This window comes from Bombina bombina, chromosome 4, assembly GCF_027579735.1.
Source record: "Bombina bombina isolate aBomBom1 chromosome 4, aBomBom1.pri, whole genome shotgun sequence".
Lineage (NCBI taxonomy): Eukaryota > Metazoa > Chordata > Amphibia > Anura > Bombinatoridae > Bombina > Bombina bombina.
In genome coordinates this window covers 713,664,574-713,676,732 of record NC_069502.1, presented here as the reverse complement: position 1 = coordinate 713,676,732, position 12,159 = coordinate 713,664,574, and the positions used below count along the sequence as shown (strand labels likewise).

General features: G+C 35.6%; 1 protein-coding gene across 1 annotated transcript in view; it reads right to left on the bottom strand.

Moving 5' to 3' along the window:
- Positions 1-12,159, bottom strand: part of SYNJ2 (synaptojanin 2) — a 621,954-nt gene that overhangs the window by 264,762 nt on the left and 345,033 nt on the right. Inside the window, exons 15-16 of the mRNA XM_053710913.1 lie at positions 4,569-4,761; positions 2,545-2,703 (exon numbers count right to left, since the gene is read on the bottom strand). Of these exons, the coding sequence (XP_053566888.1) occupies positions 2,545-2,703; positions 4,569-4,761 (352 nt within the window). The remainder of the gene's footprint in view (positions 1-2,544; positions 2,704-4,568; positions 4,762-12,159) is intronic.

Sequence of the window (12,159 nt, the reverse complement as noted above, 5' to 3'; positions counted from 1 at the left end):
GTTTAGAGAAACAGGCTCTAAAACACTAACGATTAGCATTAAAGGTACACTCTATTTGAAAAGATTTATTGTTTAAAAAGATAGATAATCCCTTTATTACCAATTCCCCAGTTTTGCATAACCAACACTGTTATATTAATACACTTTTTACCTCTGCTCTGTAATTACCCTGGATCTAAGCCTCTGCAGACTACCCCCAAATCTCAGTGTTTTAAAAAAAAAACACAACAAAAAAATTACACTTTAACTAATTAGTTCTGGTTCCTGCATAACTCCACGGGAGTGAGCACAATTTTATCTTTATGACATACATGAACTAGCACCGTCTAGCAGTAAAAGCTTATAAAATGCACTGAGATAAGAGGCGGCCTGCAGAGGCTTAAAAACAGGCAGAGATTTTGAAGCTATAAAGCATATTAATATAAACAATAAAAAAAATCATGACAAATTAAAAGGAGTTTGGTCTAAATGATGACTTAAAGGGACACTGAACCCATTTTTTTTCTTTTGTGATTCAGATAGAGCAGGCAATTTTAAGCAACTTTCTAATTTACTCCTATTATCAAAATTATTTTTATTCATTTTCTTGGTATGTTTATTTGAAAAGCAAGAATGTAAGTTTAGATGCCGGCCCATTTTTGGTGAACAACCTGGGTTGTCCATGGTTCTGAACCAAACATTTGCTTGCTCCTTAGCATAGATGCCTTCATTTTCAAATAAAGATAGCAAGAGAATGAAGAACAATTGGAAGTAAATTAGAAAGCTGCTTAAAATGGCATGCTCTATCTGAATCATGAAAAAATTGAGTTCAGTGTCCCTTTAACAAAACAAAAAATTAAATATTATTTACATTAGAATATAGTTATGGATGGCGCTCCATTTATTACATACGTTTTGTTACATTCTTTCATTAAATCAACATTAGCTCTGCTTAATATATATCACTATATAGTGGATGGCGGCTTTTCTATTTAAAGAGACACAAAACATAACATTTTTCTTTCATTATTCAGACACAGCATACCATTTTAAACAACTTTCCAATTTACTTCAATTATCACTTTTGCTTCATTCTCTTGAAATCATTTATTGAAGGCACAGCAATGCACTACTGTGAGCTAGCTAAACACATCAGTAATCCAATAATATATTAGGAGGTATATTTGTACAGCCACCAATTAGCAGCTAGCTCCCAGCTCCAGAGCCTTCCTAGGTATGCTTTTCAACAAAGGATACAAATTCATTTGAAATTTGTTTAAAATTGTATGCTCTATCTGACTCATGAAAGATAATTTAGAGGTTCCATGTCTCTTTAATGAGATCTTAATTTTATATGGATATGTTGAGCCATCACTTTATCCCAGATATTTGATACGATAGATACAAGAGCATCATAGCTACCCAAGTATGCAAATTTTGTTGCAAACAAAATAGGCCTAAACTAAATTTACTTGTATTAAGGGGTGTTAAGTGCTACAAAAATTGGGTATATGAAATCATTGCAAATAAATGTGTAAAAAATAAGGAAATACATATTTGTACATGTTTGCTGACATCCCCTAAACTGTATTGAATAACAGAATATTTTGGAGGGTTGACCATCTATGATGCTTGAGGGCTGGAGACCAACAAGATTTTTAGGATATCCCTCAGTGAGCACAGGTGAGTCTACCAAAGACTTAGATTTTCTCTCATACATATATGACATGACAATACCCTACTGGACAATGTTAGGCCGGTCCTACAAATTCATGCTGGTGTAAACTTTCTTGCCTTTTTTTTCTTGTCTTTCCCCATCCCTGGAGCCCTATTTTGTTATTTTTTCTTTATAAATGGGGCCATAGTATTTTTAATAATTTTTTTTAATAAAGAAAGTAAAAAAAAAAAAAAAGTAATGTGTGTTCCATCTGAAAGCTACACAGGTAATCCTGTCTCCTATGTCAGTGATATTACATCTCATATTGGTTGACAATACAACACTTGGTGCTTTTTTATTTATTATTAAATAAAGTAATTTCAAATGCATCATTCCAAACCATTATTTGTTATTAGCATTTTTTTAGTGCAAGCATTTGGAATGACCACATAACACTTCATGCAGGGTATGGAGGATATGTGGTATTCATTTACTAAATAATGCCGGATATAGCTGCAGACAATCAAATATTTTTGGCTCCAGATATATTAGTGGAATTGCACAGATCGTTGTGTGTTGGAATTTCACATTAATATATGCAGCGCCAAAAATAGCCTGTGGCCATATTCGCCATTCATTTAGCAAATTAATGCAGAATTAGGAATTTTCTTCAATTCCAACTTTATGCATTTAAAACTAAAAACTGCTTTGCATACAATAATTTCTTACATATAAACTATTAAACACCCTTTAGGACTCTGCATATGCTCTAAAATATATAAAAATAAAGCTTTAAAAAGCTTTAAAATACATATAAAATGTAATATATATATATATATATATATAATCTATAAATGATACATGAAATTAGTAAACGACACAATTTTTAAATGTATAACGTATCATACTTTTCCATTAGCTTTTTGAAATTGAAGTTGATCAAACTCCAGAAGCTTTTTCCAGTCCTGACGTTTAATGAAATAAAAAACTTCTTCATACGTGAGATCCAGCCGATAGTTGAAATCGCCACACCAGAAAACATAATCATGAGAAAACACATTTCTTCCCTAAAGAAGAAGCAAACAATAAACATAATGTTAACTGGAAGGTAAACACAATGTTAACTTAAACACAAATATAATAAAGCTTTAAAATTAAACATTTAAAAAAAAAGTTGTTTCTTAAAGGTACAATATGCTCATTTATTTTTCAATGGTGCTTGGAAAACAGCAACAAACAAGTTTAAATACTTTTAGAAAAAAACTAAATAATTAAAAGATGTTTCAATTTAAAGTGATGGTAAACTCTCCCTTTTTTAAAATCAGATCTAGAATGTTAGTGATATTTCATCAGTTGTAACAAAGTTGTGATTACTTTTTAATATAGATATAAAATTAAAATACCCTACACTCTGCCGCCTACTTCAAAAGGAAGTTTTTCAGGAGAAAATTTTTGAATCAAATACAGATTAGACTGTACATCTAGATACATAGTATACCTTTTTAACATGTGAATTGTGCAAAAAGCAGTACGTGGGGTGTTAGAGTAGAATGCTAAAAGACTGCGGCAGGAAACATCTGAATGGCATATAGGCTTATCCACCTAGAACTCTGGTCGCTAAACACTTTGCACAATGTATTGACTATGTACTGGGCAACAAAAGGGGAGGAAACAGATTTGAAAAACTGCTGTATAGGGAAGCATATTGGATATTTGTTTTAAAAATAACAGAACCAAGAGGCCTAAATGTCAGATGGGATATTGATTTATAGTTAGACAATGCCAGAACTAGATAGGTACCACAATGAATAAATAAGATATCCTACTCAATTAGGAGAAATAAGAACACTGGGTGTATTACATCATGTCTGCAAAACCGGGAACATATCAGATTGAGTTTTTTCTTGTGTAAAAAATGATTGATTATTGTATGGTTGTATTCAATCGTGGTTTTAAATAAGAATAATATTTGTACCAAATAATCGCCATGGTGCTCACTGTCACTCGAAAAACGGGAACTAAGTACTCACATTATATGGAGCAGCTTGCTTGTAGAGATGCAGAAGCGCTCCAAACATAGTGAAAGGATTAGTAAACAAAGTAATTTTATATAAGATACGATCTATAGTAAAAGTTTGATATGTTAAATAATTGGATTATGTGAGAATACTGGCTTGTGTTTGATTGGCAAACAAAGCTAACACGTCACTTCCGGTTTTCTAGTGAATAGCGCGCGAACCAGGGGATTTAAATGCAATCAGTGTTTGCTTGCAGACAGCTATCTTTGAGAAAGCAGCATGTGAAACGCGTCAGATGGCATGCTGGCTGGAAGACAGCGAGATGTAACTGTGAGTGTGTTTACCACTTGGAAGTATAACTTTTAAACATATGAAATAAAGATTTATTTATTTTAATAAAGTATCCTCAGATTTATATAGTGTTAACACTGTATTAGTGAATAATCTTCAAACTGTGATGTTTTGATACTCTAAACTTGGCACATGCCCTTTTTCTTTTCTTCACTTGGTTCACTTCCTCTTTGGGGACTTTCCCATCCCTCTAAGGCTTGCCCTTCCTCCTGAAATATTGGCCCAGATGTGCTATTTGCAAGTGTTTGGTAATTTGAGTGGCTTAGGATTGGGCCATTGAAGATATATTCAGTGAAATTGCATTGGAATGGATGTAAGGGTGACTCTATTAAGTAAGTAATTAGTTTTTAAGTAAGTAATTAGTAAAAAGTAGTTAAGTAATAACAAGTTTAGAGTAGCTGTCAACAAAGTGAAAGAAATTGAGTATCTTATTTTAAAGCTTGCAAGCTTTTTTTCATTTTATATTCGACTAACTCAAAATATTACTATTTTAAAGATACTCCATCCAAATGTACAATTTGTCTTAAATATACATTTAATTCCAGTTTACTGTGTTTGCTTACCATGGGGAAGCTCAGCTTCTGTGTTATCTCTTTATAATCTTCATTACGTTCTTTCACCTGGTTCTGCCCAGCAGAAAAGTGACTGCAAATGAAGCAGAGACTTGTGCTATAGAACTGAAAGCGAATGGCTACCGCTCCTTTGTTGCCAGTTTTGCCTCCCAGCCCCGTCTTAACAGTATCCACAGCCAGATCTCTGGCAAAATGAAAATAAAACAACAATTCTATTAGACATCTCATTTAAACAAGCACTGTCGCCACCCCCCGTTTTTTATATATATATATATATATATATATATATATATATATATATATATATATAGGGCCAGATAAAAAGTGGAGCGCGCTAAATATCACTTTCATGAAAGCGATATTTGCACTCCACTGTGTAATATCAGCGCACGCTAATGTGAGCTGGTATCACAAGTTAACAGCAATTGTTGGGAAGCATTGCACTCACGAGAGCGCGCTTCCATATGCTCCATTGGGAGCCTAATTCTCATGCCATCAGAGTCGGCATCAGAACCTCGCACAGCGAAGGGGTAAGTAGGGCAGCGATGGCAGCATATTTTATATATATATGACTATATATATGTATGTGTTAATATGTGTAGATGCACATATTAACACATAAATATATATGTATATAAGCATATTTACAGGGAACACACAGTTCCCATAGACCGCAATGTAAAGGCACTTTTCAGTGCCATTTTTTTTCCTAACACCCTACTCCCACCACTTTTAGACACCAAAAACAGCCTAGTGCAGTTGTTATTTAAAATATATATATTTATATATATTTATATATATATATATATATATATATATATATATAAATATTAATAAAAAAACTATAATGCCCTCTATTTTGCAGGCATTTGGAGCACTTTTAGAAAATTAACCAGTGATCGGATCTCTGGTTAATTTTCTGAGCGCTAATTGCTACCGTGAGCTTGCAGTAGCAATTACCAGCCACTTGTAATGGACGTGCGATAATTTAAAACTTCACTTGTCATATGGCCCATATTGTTTTACTTAAAACTGATTATATAACTAATGAAAGCTTATTAAAGGGCTATTTGTTTCAAAACAAGGGATTCTTACAAGTTTAAACAAAAATGTTTCTATATGGAAAATCGCTGTAAAGTGTAGCGAATTGAAAAATGTTGTTGTGATTCACATAATGCATGCGATCACCTTAATTGATTGACAATCGTATAATCATTCACGTTTACGTGTGCTAAGATGTGTATATGTTGCTATCTTCTATAAACCATTTATGAATTATTTAAATTCAGTTATATTAATACTTATTTCAAAATATTTATGAATTTTATAATCATTGTTTTATATATAAGCATAAAACAGCATTTTTTTTTCTTCAACGCTTCCTATTCTAGAATATTCTCAAATATTCCTTAAAGGGACATGAACCCAACATTTTTCTTCCATGATTCAGATAAATCAAACAATTTTAAAAAGCTTTCTAATTTACTTCTATTATCAAATTGTCTTTGTTCTTCTGGTATCTTTAATTGAAAAGCCGGGACGTAAGCTCAGGAGCTTGCACGTATCTGTAACAGTATATGGCAGTAGTTTTGCAGGAATGCTTTCCATATGCAAAAGCACTATTGAGCGGCACTATTTCCTGCCATATTATGCTCCAGACACCTACCAAGAAATCTCTTCAATAAGGATGACCAAGGGCATGAAGCAAATTTGATAAAAGACGTAAATTGGAAACTTTTTTTAAATTCTATGCTCTGTCTGAATCACAAAAGAAAATGTTTCAGTTTCACATCCCTTTAACTACAATTATAATAATTATCTACAAGTTGGAGGAGGGTCAATTCATTTTTAGAACCAGGCAGCAAAATTTCTTGCAATGGCCCTGAAAGAACGCAAACCCCTCCCCTTCCCCCAATATCTATTCATGAGTCATTGCTTTTCACACGGAGAAAGCAATATATTTTTTGCTGATTTGTATATAAGAAGCTGTAGTTACATTTTGATAGACTGGTGTGGTGTTTCTGTGCTGTAAAATAAAGTGTACTACTAAATGTTAAAGGGAAACTGAACCCAAATTTTTTTCTTTGTAATTCAGATAGAGCATGCAATTTTAAGCAACTTTCTAATTTACTCCTATTATCAAATGTTCTTCATTCTTTTGGTATCTTGATGGGAAATGCAAGAATGTAAGTTTAGATGCCGGCCCATTTTTGGTGAACACACTGTGTTGTTCTTGCTGATTGGTGGATAAATTCACCCACCAATAAACAAGTGCTTTCCATGGTTCTGAACCAAAAAACAGCTTAGATGCCTTCTTTTTCAAATAAAGAAAGTTAGAGAACGAAGAAAAATTGATAAAAGGAATAAATTAGAAAGTTGCTTAAAATTGCATGCTCTATCTGAATCACGAAAGAAAAAATTTGGGTTCAGTGTCCCTTTAAGGCTCAGATTACAAGGGGAGCAGTAACTAACACTCCTGCTCGAGCGTTAACTGCGCTAGAAGTAAGCTTTTTGTGCATGTCGGGTTGCGCTTGTATTATGAGTTGAAAGCAAACTGTTTTCTCTCGCACGTTAACCCGACGAGCACAAAAAGCCAAAGTTAGAATATCGCTTGCGTGTTCATGTATTCCCCCATAGACGTCAATAGAGCAAAAAATTGGAAAAAAACACCCGACTGCAAATGATTGCATACTCTCATGTGCGTTAACCCGACAAAACAATATGAATATTTCACATTCCAATGCATTTCACCTATAAGAATATGTGCTATGTATTCATAAATATACAGTATATTTATACACACACATCTATCTATCTATATATCTATCTATCTATATATCTCTCTCTCTCTCTCTCTCTATATATATATATATATATATATATATATATATATATATATATATATATATATATATATATATATATATATATATAGATATATAAATAAATAAAATGTTTTTATATATATAAATAAAATATATATTGGTACTATATATATATATATATATATATATATATATATATATATATATATATATATATATATATATATATACACACACTCATGATTTTATATATATATATATATATATATATATATATATATATATATATATATATAGAAATACTTAGAACATATTCTGCTTTGTGCAATAGTTACAGTAAATACATAGTTAAAATCTTTATTAAAAATGTATATTGCATAAATTTAGTTACAAAGAAAATTTCCATATTAGAAGCATAACTAGTTCCCAGTTTTTTTGTTTTTGTTTTTTGTTTGTTTTGTTTTTTTACATTTACTTCAAGGGCATTTCTGCCAAGCAGAGACATGCGAGAGAGAAAGTGCTATCACAAGCACTGTTCAACACACTCTGTAGCATATTACTATTTATTAATATTGTTTATTTATAAAGAGCCACCATATTACACAGCACTGTAGCATTAAGTATACTGTTGTGGAGTACAATAATCAGAATATATTTACATAAATCATAAAAGCTAGAGGACCCTGCCTTTGAGTCAATGTAAGCTGTACACCTTCTTAACATAAGACGATCAACATGACAGGTGGACTTGTGAGCTTACATTCTAATGGAAGTACAATATTTAAAGCTTTGAAGTCTAGAAGTTCCATATGATAGGTGCAGTTCTGGAAGAGACTTGCAGACAAAAGTGTGAGGAACTAATAAGAAATTAAGGGAGTAGTAGGATGTGGGCAAAGCGGAGTTGGGGAGAATTTGCAGACAGGGGCAAACATATAGGAGGGTGCAGTGTTGGTGAGGGGTTTGTATGTTAGAGTTAACATTTTGAATTTTATTCTTGAGGCTAAGCGAAGCCAAAGTAATTATTGGCAAAGAGATGCAGCAGATATATAGCAATGCATAAATAAGCCGAGTCTAACAGAGGCCTTCAGGATAGACTGCAGTGGATACAGGCTGAACCTTGAGAAACGGGAGAGGATAGAATAGCAGGAAATTATATGTGAGTGTATACAAATCTTAGTTTTTTTTTCAATGATGAAATAACTAATTTAAGTGCTATTTTAAAGGTGAAAGTGACAAAATCTAGCTGGACTGAATATGGAAAGTTCTGAGTAAAATGTGACAGAGGGCATGAGGGGTAGAGGTGATGACAGAGTTATCCATAGTAAGTGAGATTTGGGGAATAAGGAGATTGTCAGAAGTAGGAAACAGCTCAGGTTTTAGAGATGCTCAGCTTTGGGTAGTAAGAAGCCTTCCAGGATGAGATAGTAGATAGGCAAATGGTCACACGAGTCAGCAGGGAAGAGGATATGTCTGGAGCAGAAAGGTAGTTTTGGGTGTCATCAGCATAAAAACATAATTTAAGTAAGAACTTACCTGATAAATCCATTTCTTTCATATTGGCAAGAGTCCATGAGCTAGTGACGTATGGGATATACAATCCTACCAGGAGGGGCAAAGTTTCCCAATCCTCAAAATGCCTATAAATACACCACTCACCACACCCACAATTCAGTTTAACGCATAGCCAAGTAGTGGGGTGATAAAGAAAGGAGTAAAAAGCATCAACAAAGGAATTTGGAAATAATTGTGCTTTATACAAAAAAATCATAACCATCATAAAAAGGGTGGGCCTCATGGACTCTTGCCAATATGAAAGAAATGAATTTATCAGGTAAGTTCTTACATAAATTATGTTTTCTTTCATGTAATTGGCAAGAGTCCATGAGCTAGTGACGTATGGGATAGCAATACCCAAGATGTGAAACTCCATGCAAAAGTCACTAGAGAGGGAGGGATAAAATAAAAACAGCCATTTTTCGCTGAAAAAAATTAATCCACAACCCAAAATATAAGTTTATTCTCATAAATGAAAAGAAAAACTTAAAACATAAGCAGAAGAATCAAACTGAAACAGCTGCCTGAATAACTTTTCTACCAAAAACTGCTTCTGAAGAAGCAAATACATCAAAACGGTAGAATTTAGTAAATGTATAAAAAGAAGATCAAGTTGCTGCTTTGCAAATCTGATCAACTGAAGCGTCATTCTTAAAAGCCCAGGAAGTGGAGACTGATCTAGTAGAATGAGCTGTAATTCTCTGAGGCAGGGCTTGACCCGACTCCAAATAAGCGTGATGAATCAAAAGCTTTAACCACAAAGCCAAGGAAACAGCAGAAGCATTATGACCTTTCCTAGAACCAGAAAAACAGAATTTATGTTTACCTGATAAATTACTTTCTCCAACGGTGTGTCCGGTCCACGGCGTCATCCTTACTTGTGGGATATTCTCTTCCCCAACAGGAAATGGCAAAGAGCCCAGCAAAGCTGGTCACATGATCCCTCCTAGGCTCCGCCTACCCCAGTCATTCGACCGACGTTAAGGAGGAATATTTGCATAGGAGAAACCATATGATACCGTGGTGACTGTAGTTAAAGAAAATAAATTATCAGACCTGATTAAAAAACCAGGGCGGGCCGTGGACCGGACACACCGTTGGAGAAAGTAATTTATCAGGTAAACATAAATTCTGTTTTCTCCAACATAGGTGTGTCCGGTCCACGGCGTCATCCTTACTTGTGGGAACCAATACCAAAGCTTTAGGACACGGATGAAGGGAGGGAGCAAATCAGGTCACCTAAATGGAAGGCACCACGGCTTGCAAAACCTTTCTCCCAAAAATAGCCTCAGAAGAAGCAAAAGTATCAAACTTGTAAAATTTGGTAAAAGTGTGCAGTGAAGACCAAGTCGCTGCCCTACATATCTGATCAACAGAAGCCTCGTTCTTGAAGGCCCATGTGGAAGCCACAGCCCTAGTGGAATGAGCTGTGATTCTTTCAGGAGGCTGCCGTCCGGCAGTCACATAAGCCAATCTGATGATGCTTTTAATCCAAAAAGAGAGAGAGGTAGAAGTTGCTTTTTGACCTCTCCTTTTACCAGAATAAACAACAAACAAGGAAGATGTTTGTCTAAAATCCTTTGTAGCATCTAAATAGAATTTTAGAGCGCGAACAACATCCAAATTGTGCAACCAACGTTCCTTCTTCGAAACTGGTTTCGGACACAAAGAAGGCACGACTATCTCCTGGTTAATGTTTTTGTTAGAAACAACTTTTGGAAGAAAACCAGGTTTAGTACGTAAAACCACCTTATCTGCATGGAACACCAGATAAGGAGGAGAACACTGCAGAGCAGATAATTCTGAAACTCTTCTAGCAGAAGAAATTGCAACCAAAAACAAAACTTTCCAAGATAATAACTTAATATCAACGGAATGTAAGGGTTCAAACGGAACCCCCTGAAGAACTGAAAGAACTAAGTTGAGACTCCAAGGAGGAGTCAAAGGTTTGTAAACAGGCTTGATTCTAACCAGAGCCTGAACAAAGGCTTGAACATCTGGCACAGCTGCCAGCTTTTTGTGAAGTAACACAGACAAGGCAGAAATCTGTCCCTTCAAGGAACTTGCAGATAATCCTTTCTCCAATCCTTCTTGAAGAAAGGATAGAATCTTAGGAATCTTTACCTTGTCCCAAGGGAATCCTTTAGATTCACACCAACAGATATATTTTTTCCATATTTTGTGGTAAATTTTTCTAGTTACAGGCTTTCTGGCCTGAACAAGAGTATCAATAACAGAATCTGAGAACCCTCGTTTTGATAAGATCAAGCGTTCAATCTCCAAGCAGTCAGCTGGAGTGAGACCAGATTCGGATGTTCGAACGGACCTTGAACAAGAAGGTCTCGTCTCAAAGGTAGCTTCCATGGTGGAGCCGATGACATATTCACCAGATCTGCATACCAAGTCCTGCGTGGCCACGCAGGAGCTATCAAGATCACCGACGCCCTCTCTTGATTGATCCTGGCTACCAGCCTGTGGATGAGAGGAAACGGCGGGAATACATAAGCTAGTTTGAAGGTCCAAGATGCTACTAGTGCATCTACTAGAGTCGCCTTGGGATCCCTGGATCTGGACCCGTAGCAAGGAACCTTGAAGTTCTGACGAGAGGCCATCAGATCCATGTCTGGAATGCCCCACAGTTGAGTAATTTGGGCAAAGATTTCCGGATGGAGTTCCCACTCCCCCGGATGTAATGTCTGACGACTCAGAAAATCCGCTTCCCAATTTTCCACTCCTGGGATGTGGATTGCAGACAGGTGGCAGGAGTGAGACTCCGCCCATTGAATGATTTTGGTCACTTCTTCCATCGCCAGGGAACTCCTTGTTCCCCCCTGATGGTTGATGTACGCAACAGTCGTCATGTTGTCTGATTGAAACCGTATGAACTTGGCCTTTGCTAGCTGAGGCCAAGCCTTGAGAGCATTGAATATCGCTCTCAGTTCCAGAATATTTATCGGTAGAAGAGATTCTTCCCGAGACCAAAGACCCTGAGCTTTCAGGGGTCCCCAGACCGCGCCCCAGCCCATCAGACTGGCGTCGGTCGTGACAATGACCCACTCTGGTCTGCGGAAGGTCATCCCTTGTGACAGGTTGTCCAGGGACAGCCACCAACGGAGTGAGTCTCTGGTCCTCTGATTTACTTGTATCTTCGGAGACAAGTCTGTATAGTCCCCATTCCACTGACTGAGCATGCACAGTTGTAA